The sequence below is a fragment of the Lacerta agilis genome, chromosome 3, assembly GCF_009819535.1.
Source record: "Lacerta agilis isolate rLacAgi1 chromosome 3, rLacAgi1.pri, whole genome shotgun sequence".
Lineage (NCBI taxonomy): Eukaryota > Metazoa > Chordata > Lepidosauria > Squamata > Lacertidae > Lacerta > Lacerta agilis.
In genome coordinates this window covers 106,909,209-106,928,778 of record NC_046314.1, presented here as the reverse complement: position 1 = coordinate 106,928,778, position 19,570 = coordinate 106,909,209, and the positions used below count along the sequence as shown (strand labels likewise).

General features: G+C 43.5%; 1 protein-coding gene across 1 annotated transcript; it reads right to left on the bottom strand.

Annotated features, from left to right (window-relative positions):
* Nucleotides 1–314: 314 nt before the first annotated feature.
* ERLEC1 (endoplasmic reticulum lectin 1) lies at nt 315–19,348 on the bottom strand. The gene is made up of 14 exons (XM_033145081.1): nt 19,069–19,348; nt 16,022–16,126; nt 13,064–13,144; nt 11,851–11,928; nt 11,621–11,684; nt 10,851–10,891; nt 10,171–10,394; nt 8,903–9,053; nt 8,119–8,280; nt 7,712–7,771; nt 6,548–6,672; nt 4,834–4,911; nt 3,234–3,309; nt 315–594 (listed from the first exon to the last, which is right to left on the bottom strand). Exons 1-14 carry the CDS (start codon nt 19,243–19,245, stop codon nt 523–525), a joined length of 1,494 nt encoding a protein of 497 aa, XP_033000972.1. The 5' UTR covers nt 19,246–19,348; the 3' UTR covers nt 315–522.
* Nucleotides 19,349–19,570: the final 222 nt, after the last annotated feature.

The following is a 19,570-nucleotide window of genomic DNA, read 5'->3' as shown; positions in this document are numbered from 1 at the left end:
GAGGCCGCATTTGACAGAGGCCGCTGGGTAACTCTTCTGCAGCGGCCAGGAGAGGTCACGAATTGCATTTGGTAGTCGTCCTAGCAGAAACCACGGCTTACTCGTGTTAGAAACAGCCAGTTTACTTGCGTTTCCCAGAAGACTGAGGGTAGAAGATGTTCTCAGCTTCATTCTCATCCCCCTTCCAGGGAATTGGGGAACCACTCTTTCCTTGAGAGTAACAATTTCTCCACTTGAGCACACCGCAACACCTTAGGGGGGGGGGAACCAGACTCTGCTCCACATTACAGGGCAACTGAAAACTTTCTTCAAGATAAGGTATTCTTTTTTAATTTTTAAAAGTTTATCAATAGCCTCTTATATACATATAATATTCACAAAGTGGTTCATGATAGTAGCTCTTTGCGGTGAGGTCTTGCTGGTCCTTATCCTTGCCGTTGGTTCAAAGTGGAGAACCCCAGTGGTGTGCTCCTTTGTCGGCTTTCAAGGCCCCGAACTTTTAATGAATCCCACGTGCTATTATTAGCTAGGCACTGAAAGCATTCCGTTTTCATCTGCTGTATCCAAAATTTTACAGATAACTGGCGATTCCACCTGAAGGGAGAAATACACACACACACACAAAACAATGGTGATAACCATCAAACAGGAGGAAGAGAACAACATCAGACCTACCATCTATGATAGAACGGATTACAAAGCGCTTGACTTGTGGCATATGTTGGAAAACTGACCCAATATTGACAGAAGGTGAAGAAGAAATAATGGCAGATACTCAGTTTATCAAAAAATGAGGAGGGTTACATTTTGGAATGCTGATGTGCAGGATAATGGACAGCCATTTGCTTTATTAACAGCCAGCAGCACCCTTCAAGTGAATAATGATTGCAAGCAGACTATTTATGGGGACTGTTTTAATGTAAAGATGTATCTTGGCTTTTAAAATTTGGAATGAACAAATGCCTAAAAAAGAAAGTGGAAGTTCTACATTCTCTCGCAGCTTATGGTTCTGAGCACTTTTAAGTTCCTTGGAGCAGAGACATGTATGTTATTTTATTTCAATTTTATGGCAGACCATAAAATTATTTTTTTTAAAATTCCTTCCAGTAGCACCTTAGAGACCAACCAAGTTTGTATACCAAGAACAAACTTAGTTGGTCTTTAAGGTGCTACTGGAAGGATTTTTTTTATTTTTTATTTTGTTTTGACTATGGCAGACCAACACGGCTACCTACCTGTACATAAAATTATATTCCATAGAAACATCTGTAGAAGCTAGAATGAGGCTATGCAGATACCAGCCATAAAGATGAAAGACTGTTATCACCTGGGGACAGGGCAACCCTAACCTTTCCCCCACATAAGAACAAACAGCTGCCATCCTTTCCTGTAGGGAAAAGGCAAGTACAGCACCAGAAAATGAAATGGAAGTCTGTCCACAGCTCTGACAGGATGTGGGTTTCACACTAATTTAGCGGGACCTCAAAAGGCAAGACATTCCCCTCGGGCTCCGCCCAGGGTCCTTGCAATGTTTGGAATTAGGTTTGCTAATGTGCTCTGTATACGCTCTCTGCTGTGGCAGGCCTTTGGGCAGCAATGAGCCAAGCAGACTTCTCCAAAACCCTCTGCATGCTCGTCATTATTACTGAATATTTATCTCACAATGCCAATCCGGCACAAAATTATTTCCCTTTCCTATATCAGAGTTGGGAGGGGTTCGGATTTTTTAGATGTCCAAAGGAATCCAGACTTCCAAGCCTTTTGTAAAACAAAACAAAACAAAACAAAACAAAACAAAACAAAACAAAACAAAACAAAACAAAACAAAACAAAACACATTAATAGGTACAGCCCAACCAAAAGTTGCATTTTGTTGTGCATCTCTCTCCACTGGCAGATCCAGAGGCGGCTTCCACAAAAAGAAAGTGGAGGGGGGGGGGAAGGTAATTTTGGCTCATTCCCTCTTCTCTCAGGAGACCCTTGTGCCTCGCCACTGTTCCAAAGAGTCCACTAAGGTTTTGGAGCAGATTTTTCTTTTCCCAGTGGCAGGGGGTGGGGAGAGCTGAACAAAAACCATTGAGTCCCGTCAGGGGAATAGGCAGGATATAAATAAATATAATGAAGAACCTTATTTCACCTGAAACACCCCACTAGATTTGCACACACCTCTCTTCCCATGGGATGCGGGTGGCGGTGTGGGTTAAACCACAGAGCTTAGGGCTTGCCGATCAGAAGGTCGGCGGTTCGAATCCCCGCAACGGGGTGAGCTTCTGTTGCTCGGTCCCTGCTCCTGCCAACCTAGCAGTTCGAAAGCATGTCAAAGTGCAAGTAGATAAAAAGGTACCGCTCCGGCGGGAAGGTAAATGGCGTTTCTGTGTGCTGCTCTGCTTCGCCAGAAGCAGCTTTGTCATGCTGGACACATGACCCAGAAGCTGTATGCCGGCTCCCTCGGCCAGTAAAGCGAGATGAACGCCGCAATCCCAGAGTCGTCTGTGACTGGACTTAATGGTCAGAGGTCCCTTTACCTTTACCTCTCCCATTTAAATCAGCAAGGCCTCCCAAGTCTTTAACTTTTGGTTGGGTTGTGCCCAAAATCATCTCATCGCAGAAAGTAACTTTTGCCCAACCGAAAAGACAAGAGAGGACATTTGCAACTCAAAACCTAAGCCTGCCTTTCAACTCTCCCAGAGTGTGGTCTAATTGGAACTTTCCTGACAAAAACATTGCTCCTGCCAACAGATTTCTCATTATTTCTATCATCAGAATAACCTCGACTCTTGAACCCCTTCTCAAGCACAAAGGCTACTGTGCTTAGTATCGCACGAGGTGAAGAGAAACCGAATTGAAAGCAGCAGCATCTCAGCTAGCCTCTCTGCTGATTTTGAAATGCAAAGTGCCTTTAAAGACCACTCCGGCATTTGCACGGCGCCCTTGAAGAAGGGCACAGAAAATGGTTTTGATGAGCTCTCTTAGATCAATCTCGAGCCATTATCTTCCAATTAGGCCTATAAATAAAAGCTCTTGGAAAACAGCGAGTCCAGAACGGAGGGTATGTCTCATAGGTAGGATCAGTACACTGCTCCAATATGCACTTTAGAAAGGCTGGCCACCGGGTCCTGAAGGAACGGATGGGAAATTGAAAGCTCTGTTTCAAAGCTTCCATGTTTTCTATAAGAGGAAAAAGTGTCTTCCTAGAGGTCTGCGGGGCTAGCAGCAAGGTCAGAAATACATACCCCGAGGACATACTGACAGGAGTGAGGCTCCAGCATGTAGACAGTGACCGCATGAGGAGAATCCGATTCTTTGCACCTTAAGACAGAATAATTATAATAATTTATTATTTATTTATACCCAGCCCATCTGGCTGGGTTTCCCCAGCCACTCTGGGTGGCTTCCAACAGAATGTTAAAATACAATAATCTATTAAACAGATGTTAGTGGGTGACCGGCACCTAGAGAACAATTGTTGCTTAACAGACTAACACCCAGTGCCAAGGATGTACCTGTGAAGAAACCCTAAAGACCTGGCACGAAGCTTGGGGTGAAATACCGGCAGGGTGGGGAGAAGCCAGGAGGGAGGGAGGAATCATAGAATCATAGAGTTGGAAGAGACCACAAGGGCCATCCAGTCCAACCCCCTGCCAAGCAGGAAACACAATCAAAGCATTCCTGACAGATGGCTGTCAAGCCTCCGCTTAAAGACCTCCAAAGAAGGAGACTCCACCACACTCCTTGGCAGCAAATTCCACTGTCGAACAGCTCTTACTGTCAGGAAGTTCTTCCTAATGTTTAGGTGGAATCTTATTTCTTGTAGTTTGAATCCATTGCCCCGTGTACGCTTCTCAGGAGCAGCAGAAAACAACCTTTCTCCCTCCTCTATATGACATCCTTTTATATATTTGAACATGGCTATCGTATCACCCCTTAACCTTCTCTTCTCCAGGCTAAACATACGCAGGCTAAACATACCCAGCTCCCTAAGGCGTTCCTCATAAGGCATTGTTTCCAGGCCTTTGACCATTTTGGTTGCCCTCCTCTGGACACGTTCCAGCTTGTCAGTATCCTTCTTGAACTGTGGTGCCCAGAAATGGACACAGTATTCCAGGTGAGGTCTGACCAGAGTGGAATACAGTGGTATTATTACTTCCCTTGATCTAGATGCTATGCTCCTATTGATGCAACCCAGGAGCTGCTGCTGCGGGGTGTGTGTGTGTGTGGGGGGGGCGAATGGAACGGCGCAGGAAAAAAATGGCGCAGCCCGAATGAACAGAATCCCCATGCTGATCCATGGACAGTCCACGGGCCGGATCCTGAAAGCAATTTGGCCTGATCTGGCCTGCGGGCCTTAGTCTGCCGACCCCTGGGGTTTAAGCAATGACAGGCGGATACGTAAAAGTTTATGGGTTTTGGATACCATGAAGCCTGCAGAGCAGGCATAGAGAAACACACAGAAGTTTGTTTCTCCAGGAAACACGAGGCAGGGATGGGCACTTGCATCAGCAGAGATTAGACTGCTGAGTTAGGGGTCACTGTCTAGTGAAGATGGCTGAGATTTTTATCACTCTGAGCAGCAGACATGGCATTCTCCAGCAAAAGCGTTTCCGAGCGCAGAGTTGTTATCTGAAGCAGGGAAATAATTAAATCCCTCGCAGAGCACAGACAAACCTTTGGGTATACTTAAAGAAAATCTCAGGATTGTGCCCAGTTAGTAAAGATACAGTCATGCAGTTCCTCAGAAGTACAGCTGGATACATTTTTAGAGCCTTCCATTAGGGCAAAGTATATAAGTCCAGTCATCCTGGAACAGGATAATTTTTAAGGGGGCAAACTCACTTCAATTTCACTGTCACCTGTCGAGGTTTGTCAGTCAAGTCACAAAGATCTCCGTTTCCATAGTAGTGAGACACCATTCTGCCGGAAAGTCCCAAAATTAGAGTTTAGTCACAACAATCAGTTAAAATGTTTATAGAGCAAGTCAACTCACTACTTGGTACCTATGCAAGTATTAAAACATGCCCAAGCAAAAATCACTAAAAGGGCTGAATTTTGTGTGTTGCCTTCTGGAATTTGACACTTGCACAATGTCCAGCACTCGAAGGCATTATTCTTCTGAGCGTGGAAATACCAAAGGAACTCAAAATCAGTAACCCCCCCTTTTACCCTTACAGGATGGGAAAAACGACCAGCCAAATGATCACAAAGGGTTTAGAATCTCTGTCTCCTAAGAGCAGGAGTTTGGAGCATCTCTGGTTCCATGGGCCAGATCCTTTTCGGGATTGGCTCTGCAGGCCAAATTTGACAGGGGTGTTTGTGGGGCCACACACCAATCAACCAGCTGACGTCACAAATGGCAGAGGGCTGGGTGCTTTGAAGTTCCAGAGCTGGGACTTCAAACCAAATAGCAGGCAACAAGACACCTCTAAAGGGCAGTTCCACCCGCCTTGCTTTCAAAGGGAAAAAAAGCCTTCCTGTTAGTTTTCAAAGGGGAAAAAAGCCTTCCTCTTAGCTTAGCTATCTGCTACATTCCTGCAGAGCCCTCTCACACACCTGGACCAAGCAGGATTGCTATAGTGTTGCATCAGATGATGAGGGAGGGCAAACCCTAGTGCTGGGTTTGGATGTGTGCAAGAACTCCCTAGAGAGCTTGTGATGGCATCCAGACCAAGCAGGATCACCTTCCTGTTGCTGCAGAGTCTTTTTGTGTGTGTGTGTGTGGGGAGGCAGATGCTGTTTGAAACATCTTGTACTTTTCCTTTAAGTATGTAGGCAGTGGTAGCAGGGTGGTGGGGAAGACGGCCTCCTCTACCCTGCTGCTGCCACTGACTTGCTGGCTTAAAGGAGAAGCACCAGCTGCTTCAAAAACAGCTGTTGCACATTGCTTTAATCCTCACTCATCAGAGGATGAGCAGGGATTAAATCCTGCCTTGGCTGTACAGTCTTGTTCCCTACTGGGAACAGGGTCCACAGCCAATGTAGGATTAAATCACATCCTCCCATGCATAATAAAACAATAATAAAATTATTATTTATACCCCTCGCATCTGGCTGGGTTTCCCCAGCCACTCTGGGCAGCTCCCAAAAGAATATTAATAATAATCTGAAAAGCGGTAAAATATCAAACATTAAAAACTTCTCTAAACAGGGCTGCCTTCAGGTGTCTTCTAAAAGTCAGATAGTTGTTTACTTCCTTGACATCTGATGGGAGGGCATTCCACAGGGCGGGCACCACTACCGAGAAGGCCCTCTGCCAGCTGAGGAATGAGTGGGGTGCTCTGTAAAATAATGGCAGAGCTTCTTATAAAGTAGATGGGTTCTCTGCTCACACCTTTTTTAGGCCGGTTGGCACAGTGAGGGGAATTCTGCACTTTTAAAAAGCATGGGATGGATTCAAGATGCAGAGATTTTAATTTCAAGACTAAGGCTGGACACAGTAAGCATTGGTGACTTGGAAAACTATTTTGCTATATAACTGGTTTTAAGGACCAGCTGCAAAAAACATGGCAAGCCCCATCTCTGAGGTTTTATCCGAAAACCAACTCAGGCATACTTCACTGTTTGCAGACCATCGTCTTTGAGGTGATATGCTCTGGCCACATTCTTTTGTGCCCACTGAAGGTGCTCTTCCTTGTTCCACGTGCCCACAACTATGGTCGTCTTGGCATTATCTTTATCCTAAAAGAGGACAACAATTCTCCTTGTTACTGAAAAAAAATTCTACACAGACCCCTTTTCTTCTTGCATGATCTGATATTTTAATTGTTTTCTTCTTTGCCATGATTTCTGAGACTCGAATGGGTAAGATTTGTTTCGTTGATATGTGCTGAATCTGTTTAATGGCAAGTGGCTGTATTATAATAAGGGAACTTGGTTCACTCAAACTCATAAATCCTCCAAGAAGCAATATTCATTCTCTCAGGAAAAACTCCACTGAAGCAGCCTGAAAAATACTGCAAAAATACTTTTTTACATGTTACAGCCACCTTTCGAAATCCCTTGGCACAACGCTTTCTAAGCGCTGACCACCACTTGGTTGGAAGCACTGTGCAAAGTACCTTGCAATTAGGGCTGAGTGATATATTGTCCAAAACCGGTCTGAAGTCCGTATCGTGATATCGGTTTCATAATTTTGACCTGGCAATATATTACGAATCGTGATATGTGTGTGCGTGCGTGTGCACGCAAAAATCACAATGTGGGAAAAACCACAAATCCAGCCAATGTTTCTACATAACTCCATCCTTGTTTCAGACATTGTGACATATCAGTATATTGCGATGTTTAGTTGGTGATATATCACAATGTTGAAAGCCAGATATTGCCCAGCCCTACTTGCAATGCATGTGCTCAGCGCTTCCCAAATGCGAAACACATCCAGCTGGTGGTTGGGCACTTGGGGAAAAACTGTGCGGTGAGGCTTGGCAGGCAACCCATTTTAGCCCAGCCCTGCTTTTCCTTGCCCTGTGTCAGGTGCAAGGCAGGTGGGCGTGGGCCTGCCCAAAATGTCCTGGTGGGCGGCAAGGTCCCCAAACCCCTTGCACAGCGCCTTAATAAAACACAGCAGCAGCAAAGGCACCAATGAATTTTACTAAGTCTGCAGCCCTGCTTTCAAGATCTTTCCTGTGCAGCAGCAAATTTTATTTATTTATTTAATTTCAAAAAGCTGTATGTGGCCACCTAGTGGCAGAACCTTCCGACTGCTGTTTCTACGTACCTTGTGATACTGATGCACGTACTTGCCATAGCAGAATTCGTACCTCCACCAGCCAACACCCTAGGAAGAAGAGAAGGTAATAAAACTCAAGTAATCCAAGCTGCTTCCAGCAAGGATGACACCCATCAGCGAACACAAGTCAATGTATGTTTCTAACCCTAGAAAGTCTAGATATAACATGATGGCACTGCTAGGAGTTTTGAGCTGGGGTGGGGGTGGGGGAGGGAAGCAGGTACACTTCCAAGGTCGAAGCTGAGACTCACTCGCTTTACTGCGCTCCTTTGTAGGAAGACAAAATACAAAACTTAACATGACTGTGGTTCTGGGTGGAATCACAGAAATAATGGGAAGGAGAAGGCAAAACACACATGCAAAGTAGAGCGCAATGTATAGAATTGATTCCTCACCCCGTGAAAGCAGTAAGACCCGCTAAGGAACTCTTTTATGAGCTGATCGTCGGTCAGTTTGGAAATGTGTGTCGTTCCAACCGTTAACAGATGTGGCGTTCCAACGGCAACTGGCTTGTGGAAGGAGGAAAACTTCTCCTCCTTTGCTGAATTCACTTCTTCCTGAAATTAAAATATGTGCAGATTTAGATGGTACTGGGCATTGGATTTTAGAGAGGATAGCCCTCTTAGTCTGCTACAGAACGCAAAGAAAGAGAGTCACATTCTATTTTAAAGATTCACAGATGTATTGTGACATGCACTAATGTGCACTAGTGCACACATGGTCAAATGCAGGCCGAATACTGCATGCTCACTGACCCTCAGTTGGCACATTCACACGCTTCACATATATCACACAGGTAAAGGGGCGGGGGAAAGGTAACACAGTGTGGCCAAAAAGCCACAACCATGTGAGACATACGGCTTGTGAGACTTCTAAACCAAGCTCAAATGTATATAAGAAAAGCACAGCAGCCTTAAACTGTTGCAGTATCTGCAGCCTGAAAGACACTACTGGTTCCTGAATGAGGTTAAGATAGCCAGAGCAGAACTGGGCAACCTGTTTGGCAGGGGGCGGGGCGGAGAGAAAGCAGGCCACCCCTTTCCTGCCCCTGAAACCCCAGGATGAATTTTGCGTAGCAGAATTCCCCAGCAGAAGTAAAACCTCGCCATCAAGAAAGGGCAGATTAATAGTGGGATTTTCCACACTTGTGTCATCAGCAATATGCCTCTGGGCTCCTACCTCCTTGGCTCTTCTAAAAGGCACCTTCATCATCTCTTGCTGCTGTCGGTGCTCCTGTTCCAGCTGCTCCAGTTTTTGCAAGCTATGAGGCTTAAGTGGGGCTCCTGTCAGCGACTGGCAAAATATGTCATTCACGGGGGACGCACTGAACCTGTGCAAACAACAGCGAACTTTTATAATGGGGCGGTTCACGCACAGCCCCCACACGAAAGGTTTCGTGGCCCCAATATAGCATATACAAAAAAAAAAATCAAAAATGTTTTTAAAAAGAAATTTAACCACTGTGATGCCATTATGCTAAAAGGTTCTTTGCCTGCAAGGTCCCACCACAAGTTTTTCAAATAAATAAATAAATAAAACAAATAAATCTAAAAAGATCATTTTTACTTTCTGGTTCACACTAATATTAGAAAGCTCATATCTACACCAAGTTTCTAGGGACAGAATTACACATTACACCAAACATAGGGTTGCCACTGTAAACAGAACCTCATATCGAGTTTTTTTCTCTTCTCTCATTATAGGTAGGCCTCTTGGGTTATAATGCCAACACCCTGTTTATTTTTCTGTACTTGCACCAAGGATGTGGAGCTGAGGTAGAGAAGCACAGCAGGTGAATATACTGCAATGCTGATAGGTTACCCAACATTTTTACGGGGGAAGAGATAATCTGATACAGAAATGCCTCTTCTGGTAGCCAGCCTGTCTCAGGTATAATACTAGAACATGGTTTAGTTCAATATTACAAGATAGGATGAGCTAAGGGAGTCTTGGACCCATATGTTAACCTCTGCCCTCAGCCATATTTACTTTTGTTTTCTCTTATTTTGTGTAAATCAGGAATTGTGCCTTGTATAAGTTTTGTAATAACAGACAGTGGTCATTTTAAGAACAAGCCAACTTCCAACAGAGGCTTCTGAAGCTGGCTGATTGCACTAATCAGAGTTGGCTATAAATCACAATCCCTGGCTTGTACACAAAATGCAAGCAGAGATTCAGTGTAAATGAATAAAACTGCAGCTGAAGGACTCGCCCTGGCTGCACAGGAGGAGGAGGAGAGGGGAGTGTATGAGTCCAAAGTTTGTTCCAGCCTCTGCATGATTTAGCATGATGTACAAATTTGTGCGCAGTTCAGCCTGGAACCTCCCTTAGGTAACAGATGAAAGTTCTGTGAGGAGAGTGAATGAGAGGGAACTCTTCAGAAAATATGGTTCCAGGTAGCTACTAGAAGGCCTGACCTGGATGCAGCATTGGCCTGAATTCCTTACCTGTATTTAGGATGACTGCATAAGAGAGGGGTCAAAATGACCACTTCATATTCACATGTAGTAATTTCAGCCACTGAAAGGATTTCATGCTTGGCCTCAGGATGGCAGACATACATGACTGAACTTGATCTGGGCAGGTTTTGCCTCAGGGTACAAGGTGTGCCATTTCCCATAACAATGGGATAATATGGGGTCATCTGCCCTTCTATATTTTTCATAGGAATCTATATTAGCAAAATAAAATAAAGAAAATGAAAGTATTACTTTGAGTGACTACTAAGTTTGCTTAAATGCGATTTCTTCTTTAGCATGTCTACTTTGCATTCAGTGGATTTTCTGCTCTGCAGCTGTGGTAGAAACTATCTTGGAGGAGAAAAACACACAACTCAACCTAATCTAGCAATGCAGTGTATAGCATCAGGGCTAACAAAAACAGTCGCTTTCCCTTAATAGAAACAGACTTGAATAAAACAATATTATCTGCAAGAAAAGGAAGAACACATCAACTTCAAAAAGAGAGAGGGAGCTTCAACAATCTAGACCAGCCTTTTCTGGGGCTGATGAGGAGCTTCAGTCCCAAACATCTGGATGGCATTAGCTTGCTAAAGGCTGATCTAGATACAGATATGAATCAAACTGATCATAGAGCAGGAGAGCAAAGGCAAGCTTTTCCTACTTGCCTCTTTTGCGCCGTCTTTCTCATTTTCCTTCTCTTCTTGCTCTGGAATACATTGCAAGCGGGACAAGCATCACATTTTAGTCACAGTTTGCTATATAGAAACCAATATAGAGCCAGGAAGTAAATCTGCTGAAACAAAGATTCTGTATCTCAACAGACCTTTCACTCTCTGGATATAAATCCAACTTAAGAATCCAGTATTGATTGAGAGATCCGACACTGCCATACAAATATAAGCTACATGCCAGCCTGTGAATACTGAACAGCATGAATGAGGAAGGGGGACATTTCCAGGCAAGATTTAAAAGAGGGCCTGGTTTCTCTATGTTGGGGTTATTTTCAGTCTCAGATGGTAGGAAAACAGCCCAGTGTTTGAAGTGCCATGACCTGTGCAGCTATAACAGAAGAGTTTCTTGCTCAATCCCTATAAACCCAGCGGCAAGCGGAACTGCACCCAACTGCACCTAAGCTGCCTTTGAACTTGACTCACATGAATGGCTTGGACAAGATGTTTGACCGTGCTCTATAATGGTGGGAGGGGGGTAGAAAGCACACATAGGTCAAATCTGTGTAGTCTTAAATCCCAAAAAGTGAGGGCCGAGCGTTGTATGTGTTATGTGTGCTTAGGCTCTTCTCAAACTTCGCACTGAATGTTTGGATGGTGCTGATTGTTGGTGAGCAATGGGATAAAATTTACACAGTGCTTTCCCTAGCGAGCTGAGTGAATGGATGGTATCCTGACCACTGACATTTAAAGGCAAAATAACAAACCTGGATCAAGTATCGGGCTCTTGTGTAGCACGTTCCCAAGAAAGTATTCCTGAATATTTATTTTCTACACAAAAAACAGAAAAGACATACACCTTCACTTTTTTGTTTTACAACAACTGTTTCTCCTCCAACGCTTCAATCTTTGTCATGCCAACAGATAAGAAAACAATTAAAAAGTCAATTTCAAGCATTATTTTACCCTTGAGGACCAAAGTTTTAATGAGACATACCTGCCCAGTTTCCTTCTCTTCATGATACTGACGAATGTGTTTGCCGTGACAAACTTCGTAAGTCCAATAGGATTCAATCTAAAGAAATATATATATATATTTGGCATTAACTGGCACACAGAGTACAGGCAAATCTATTTTTTAAAAAACAAAGCAGCAGCCCAAGTGAAATGACAATCATGATATGTGATTATTTATTATAGCTTCACAGCAAAAGCATTTGGTTTTTTTGCACACGTTTGGGGTCTTAATATATATAAAAGGTGATGTCACCATTGTTTTAATGTAACGAAGGAAGACTTTATGTAAGGGAAATGTCAACCAACAGTTGTTGTCAAAGTCAACAACCACGGAACAAGCTTCAGTGCAACGTCTTTAACGTTCCCACTGCAACCTGTGGACCATGCAGAGAGCTGAAACCAACTCCAGCCATTCCTATATAAACTTTGGGCTCCATTAAGTTGCATTATGAGCAGTTGCCTCTCTACTTCAGACCATGCAGGAATCTGTGGGATTAATGTCCCACAGAGAATCCTTGGTTACTAACGGTACTCAAGGCTGTTCTTGCGAATAGGGAACAAGTCAACAAAACGGATGGGTAAGAATATTTAGATTTGCAGCTTGCCCTCCCTTCAAGGGCTCAGGGCATGTTGAAATGTGTTGCGTTTCCATAGCAAGCAAATGAAAAGAGAAAGGAAAAAGTAGCTGCAAGATGTAATCGGAGACTCTATTTGAGAGGCAAGCTTCTCAGGCATCTATGGAATTCACTCCAGGTTAGCCCTTGGTTCTTGAGCTCGGATTGGTGAGATGCAGCACCCCACGGCTGCTTAACATTGCCATACTCTATCAGTGCCCTGAATTAAATGAGGTGGCCTAATGAAACTGTGCTCTTTCAGCTCCAAAGGGCATAGGCAAACACGCCACACGACATATTTTTCACTCTGTATTCATTCAGTTAACAGGCATCAGTTGGAATTATTCAAAAACAATCATTCCCATTTTAAAGCCACAAGTGTGTCCGTGGTTGGGTATCCATAATGCCCACTGACTTACAGGAAAATCTGGGGCCAGACAGAAACAGTAATGTGTCTATGTGGTGCTGGTGGGTTTACTGGAAATAAAACATGCACTTCTACCGGGCTTATCCACTCTACTGCTTATAGAGTGATGTCAGGATCTGGAGAATTTTGCCTCAAATTCAAAGTGGACATACCCTGTAAGAGCAGCTGCTTTGTTTAAAGAGAGGCTCCAACAATTCTGCAGGGTTGGGCCCTTTGTAGTCCTTTTCTTCCTCCTAAAACGAGAACAGCTGGATGTCACTATTACATGGAGGGACACAGAGCTAGGTACCTTCATTTATTTCTGCAAGTTCCTAAAAAAATTGACATATACCACCCAGAACACAAAGGCTATAATCCCCAAGTAGTTTTTATATTTATGGTTTCTAGGCAGTAATTACTTGTTGTCAACTCCATATGCTGAAATGTCCTGTTGGCTTTCTTAAAAGGTCTGGAAAAGAAACCACACAGGCCAAGATCCACAGAAATACAGAAGTAGTTATATGGATCCAAGAGGAATTTATGCTTCTCATGGCTACAGAAAACTGCTTTTGAAACCAAGGGGAATTTCTATTGCAAAAAATTCTACTAAACTACCACAAGCCACTTGTATAAATCTACCGTATTTTCCGGCATATAAGATGACCCCCAACTTTTCCAGTTGAAATATAGAGTTTGAGATATACTTGACCGCAGATTCTCCACCCGGCGTATAAGACAACCCCCGACTTTTGAAAAGATTTTCCTGGATTAAAAAGTAATCTTATACGCCAGAATACAGTAAGTAGCTCTTTCGATTCTGCTCTGATTTATTGTTGATGCGAATGTGTCCTCTCTACGCTGTCTCTCTCACACATATATAAAATTTTGTGTGTGTGTGTGTGTGTGTATACACAGAAAAAGATGTTCAAATTCATTAACTTATTGCTTATGTGCCAATATTTCTGGAATGGCACTGTTTTATAGTGGCTTGCAGAGCAGTAACACATCTAAGACTATCTTTTTGTGCTTAAGACTACAACATAAAATAATACCATTAAGTATATTCAAGATAAACATGTATCTTTATATGAATTCCAATGCACATATATGCATAATTACACCTGTATCCTGCCTAACTGAACATCTGCTCCAAGCAATTTACAAAACCACAAGTCATTCCTCCCCACACCCACAGCTAGGCAAATGCAAGACAGCAACTAACATATAAACATCAATTTAGTACTCCCAATAATTCAGGTTATCAAATTATGAGTAATAGCAGCTTGGGATTATTATAAATAAATAAATAATATTCTATACATACATACTCTGCCTTTCCCCCTTATTAGACTCAAGGTGCTAAACTTTTAAAAAAATCAATAAAAACCCATTAAACATTGAAAGAAATAAAACTACATACATATATAAAATCTATTTAAAATATACAAGTAATAAAAAGTAGTCCTCAACCTGAAGCTACAGTATTGTTGCAGACCCAGGTAATCTGTGGCGTAGGATTGCTTACGCCCACCTCTGGCCACTCATTGGCCGGGCTAGCCTGGCGTGATCCATTCAAATAACCTCTTCTTTGGACTACTGCAACATGCTTTGCATGGAATCGCCCTCAAATATGGTCCAGAGGTTGCTGGTATTGTAGAATGCTGCTGCCAGGCTGCCACCTGGAGCAATGAGGATGGAGCATATTGCTCCAATCATGGGATTTCTAAGCCACTAGATCAATTCAAGGTATTTGCACTGGTGTATAGTGTCCTAAATGACCTTGGAACCCAAGCACTTGAAGGAGCTCGCAAGCTACGTGATAAGTTCTGCAAGGGAGGACCTGCTTGTGCTGCTGCTGATGAGAGAGACCTGTAGGGTTGGTGAAGTGAGGCAGGACATCCTCTGTGGCAGTTTCCCTTTAGGGAACTCCCTGCTGACTAAGATTACAGTAGTGGCACTTAGGCACCACCTTAAAACAGTTTTATTTCGCCAGTCATTTAATGGTTAATTATCACACTGCTGCTGAGAGTGTTTGCTGCTACTGTTATAAAGTGGCTATTAACTGGTTGCAATTTTAATTGTTGTATTATGAGTCTTTGCATTTGTATGGTTTTACAGTTAGCTTTTAGTTATTCTGAGCTTCAAGGAGGAGGAAGGCAAGGCACAAGAACAATAAGGAAATCAATGAAAAATAATTCAGACTAACCCACTGGAAGCCTCCTTAAAAAGAAAAGCAGTTCTATCTGGACTGACTGTCCAAGGGTCTGGGCTCTCACAGATTTAACAACGCCTGAAGGAGGGATCGGCTTGAGCTTATACTCAAATTCAACGTATCTATGCATCTATATCTCCTTGCTCTGACCATGACTCCAAAAGGGTATGTTAGAGATCCTCTTGTTCGAGGTGTTCCAAAGGGATTTCACATCTTTCCGCAGGGCCTGCAAGACGGAGCTGTTCCGCCTGGCCTTTGGCTTAGACTCACTATGACCCCTTATATGGCATTTGGTATATAAATTTTCCCTTGGCTTTTTTGCTGGTCCATGTAGGACAAGCATGGATAGCTGGCTCGGGTGAATATCTGAAGTTTTCTCCCTTTATGGTCTTGATTTATGGGCTACTACTAAAATGAGGCTGTATTTTAAGCCATATTTTAATTAACTGTCCCCCCCCCCTATTACGTTTATTGTAATTTATATTTGGTGTTAGCTGCACTGAGCCCGGCCCTGGCCAGGGAGGGCCTGGTATAAATAATAATAATAATAATAATTATGAATAATAATAATTATTATTATTAATAATAATAATAATATTCACTAAATATGAAGCTTCCATTCAAAGGCAGGCCAAAATTCATTTGCCTGTTATGTCACAGCTAATTACTCTCTCTCGCTCTCTCTTAAGACAAACAAACACACTGAAGGTTTTTTGGTTAACATGTTTTTAATGTATTTAACACATCCTAAATATTTTATAGAAAGGTGATGGTATGTTTTATACATAAATTTAGGCTGTAATCCCACACATTTTTATCTGGGCGAATGGGGCTTTCTTCTGAGTAGATATGCATAGGAATTTTCTGTTAGTTGCTGTAGAAACTCCTGCTTTAAAAGAAAGCGAGACACAGAACTTACCTCATTTCCGCTGGCTAACATCGGAAGAATACACTTATATTTTTCTTTTTCTGAAGTTGTCATAATGATGTAATGATCTTCTTTATACAAAACCCCAGCAGTGGGCTTAAAAAGAAAGAAAAAGGTGGAAATGCCTCAAATGTAAGCAAATATTAAAATATAGTCTTAAATGGGTCTGCTGAATAGTTACTAAAATAGTATTTCAATACAATCTGTGTTTATTGCTTCTGACCACAGGCCACTGCAAACATATTAAAATGCCTATTAGCACAAACACAGATAAATATACACATCATTTAAAATTTAACCGTAGCACTTTCTGGGGTACTTGTAGAATTAACCTGCTCAAGTCACCTTTACAAAGCACTGAGATATGGTTCAAGAGTCTTGGAACCTGTGTAATGTCACTTCCACCAGCTTACCAAGCAGTCTTTTGAGCAATGTAATGTTGAGGGACTTCTAGAAAGTTGTCCCTCTTCATTACTATAAGACATAAGGCGCAGCTTTTTCATATCACAGAAGAAAGCTGTCCTCCTAGAAGCTCCACCCGCAATGTTGACAAGAGCAGAGTTATTTGTGTAGTAAATTTACTTAACCTGCTTCACTCAATTCAACAGTCTTCATATCTTGTAGGCTGTCATGACTGCAGGGCATAAGGGACAAGGAAGCTGCTTTACAACAAATCAGGCAGTTGGTCCAGTCATTCTTGTTACATGGCCTGCCATTATGATTTTTCAAGTAGTGGTTATGTAGAATGCTGTTAAGCTCCATGCAATTTTAATCATCTCCTCCTTACAAACATTAATGATTTAATTGCTGTACACCATCTTGTAAATTCCCCTTAGCACAGCAACAAAACAGCTAATTTTCCAATACATTAAGTTCATTTCCCTCTTTCAGCTGTTCATAGCTTATACACAATCAATACAATACTGATTGTGTTATCTTCTCCCTCTGCCCTGCACTCAAGCAATGCTCATTCTTGCCACAGTCAAGGGCTCTTTTTAACCCCCCCCTCAAAATTTCCCCAATATTCCTTTGCAGAAAGGGCTGAATGTAACTCAAAAATTGTCAAAATTTAAACTGTCAGAGCATGTCACCAGTACTTATTGGTAAGCGATGAGAAGACATTATTACTTTTTTTCAGAAAGGTGAACTCAAAGTGATTTACAAGAACAAAATATTGGGTAGTCAACTTTTACTTCTTAATAGGAACCCCGTGGTCTACTCATGTATTTTAAGTGAACAAAAACAAGAGTAAATATATACTCAACTTGTAATGACAATTACAGCATATCTGATCTGCATTAAGCAGTCTTAGGCATGCATTCTTGCTTAATAGCAAAAGAAATGCCCCGAGAGGTACATGTAGTTGAGCAATCCTTGCAAGAAACACAGCTGCGTGTTCACTAGAGATTGGCCAGTGGCTCCACCAGTACACCACAGTCTATCACCTCCCAACCCAAATAACCACATGGAACCATCCCATTCAGGGCTAAAACAGTCTGGTATAGCAGATGCTGAGGGACAAGCATTCTCGGTCTGCTCTCAATGACAGCAGTCTCTCCATAACAGCATCCTCCAGGATCACATCAAAGGTTCGTTGGAATCTGCACCATGTTCCAAACAGTGGCCAATCATTTGTATCCAGGGAGCTCACAAACAGGACACAAAGATGACAGCACCCTTGATCCTGCCTGTCCCTCACCATCTTCTGGAAGGCTCCATCTTGGTTATCACATGTAACAGCTGTTGACAGACTTAGCATCTGCCATAAAAATCATCTGTGTCTGTATGGGTCCAACAGGGGAAAAACAGAATCATAGAATCATAGAGTTGGAAGAGACCACAAGGGCCATCCAGTCCAACCCCCTGCAACAGATTCAAAAAGCCACAGCAAAGTTATTTGTAAGGGTCAACTGAAACATCACTAATTAGGGAGCAAGTTTCTGAGTTCTCCTGATTCTTTCTGTGCCTGGAGAACACCAAAGTCTGCTCATTAATTAGTGGTGTCCCTTCAAAATCAACACCACCACATTTCTTTCTTTGAAGACAGGGGTGTGCAAAAGGTAGAATACAGCCTAATGACTGATCTCTGGGTAACCTGCAGCAATCATTACTCACAATGACAGTTTCGAAAAGTACTCTTTTCCCTTAAGTTATACTACTGCCAAGGAAGAAAGACAACCTTGAGGGTAGCCAGAAACTGATTTTGTGTGTGTGTGTGTGGAAGGGCTGCATTCATTCTGAGGACGTGTCTTTTGCCCCACCATTGCTGGATCTCCGGGTCACGAGTAAAAAGAAAAGACAAGACCCTGCATTTCAAGATGAACGGCTGCGTCCCTTGTCCCTCCACCCACCCTTCCTGCTCTTTATTTAAACTGTGTGCTTATCCCCAGATTATTTATCGGCTGCTTCTTTTGATTGTGCAGCTGCAGGCAAAGCAGATGAGAGAAGGACCGCAAACTCCCCTTCGGTTTTGTCAAGAATTTTATGAGGGCCTGGAAAAGGAGGAGATAGGACTGCCGTCTTCAAATATCTTAAGGGTCATCATGCAGAAGAGGCAGCAAACTTTTTTACGTTATGGTACCATTTTTTTACATTAGAGCGCAAACACTTATAAAGTTGCCTGAAGTTTTCTTTGGCCTATTTTAAAATTAAAACAGAAACAAACCAACCCCTGCACCCTCACATCTGAGTAATGTTGAAATGTCATCCCCTATAGCTGTTTCACAGCTAAAATACAAGAAAAGTGCTGTGGAAATTGAATTACCCCGGCTGGGTAGAAGCTCTTCGGCAAAGGAACGGACAGCCTCGGGAGGTGGTGGACTCTCCTTTCTTGGAGGTTTTAAAGCAGAGGTCATGGGTGCTTTAGTTGAGATTCCTGCATTGCAGGGGGTTGGACTAGATGACCCCGGGGAGCCCTTCTCACTCTACGGTGTTGTGAGGCAGCTCCCTCCGGCCTGGACCCCTGAATCCAGCATCTTCGCTCCCCCGTCCTCATCGCCGCCTGGCCCTTCTCCCCTCCCCTCAAGCAGGCCACCTACCAGGGTGAATTCATTGCCCGGCCAGTTCACTCGGAAAGGGACGTCGTCGCTGAACTGAGGGAGCGACCTTCCTCCGGCCCCGGCCGCCGCCTTCGCCCCCAGCATGGTTACCAGCAGCAGCAGCAGCAGCAGCGCCGCCGGCCCCCGACACCGCCGCTGCCCTCGCCGCTCCATCATGTGGCGGAGCCCGGCGCGGGCCACAGGCGCCCCCACAGCCACCAAACATTGGACGCCCAGGGAAGCCGGCCACGTCTACTTCCGGAAGGAGGGGTGGTTGGCTGGGTGAAAGTCTGCGTCACTTCCTGGCCGTTTCAAACTAAACGAACGGACCAACGGCCGTCTCGCGGGCAGCCAGCCGGGCCGCTCTGTCCGCGCCTCTCTATGGCGCGCCGGCCCGCAGTTTCCCAGCGTCGGTTTTAATCCAGTAGGAAAAATGTAGAGGCGGCCACCAGTTGCAGCAGCTGGTTCCTACTCCCGTTTGTCGCCGGTCATGTTTGCTGGG

What these genes read in the sequence shown, in the direction of transcription:
- ERLEC1 (XM_033145081.1), bottom strand. Translation starts at nt 19,245, where the DNA reads ATGATGGAGCGGCGAGGGCAGCGGCGGTGTCGGGGGCCGGCGGCGCTG. An exon ending in AAAGCAGCTGCTCTTACAGG is followed by an intron (nt 11,929 to 13,063) that starts GTATGTCCACTT and finishes ATATTTCTTTAG; the next exon opens with ATTGAATCCTATTGGACTTA. An exon ending in CCTGTCAGTATGTCCTCGGG is followed by an intron (nt 595 to 3,233) that starts GTATGTATTTCT and finishes TTCTCCCTTCAG; the next exon opens with GTGGAATCGCCAGTTATCTG.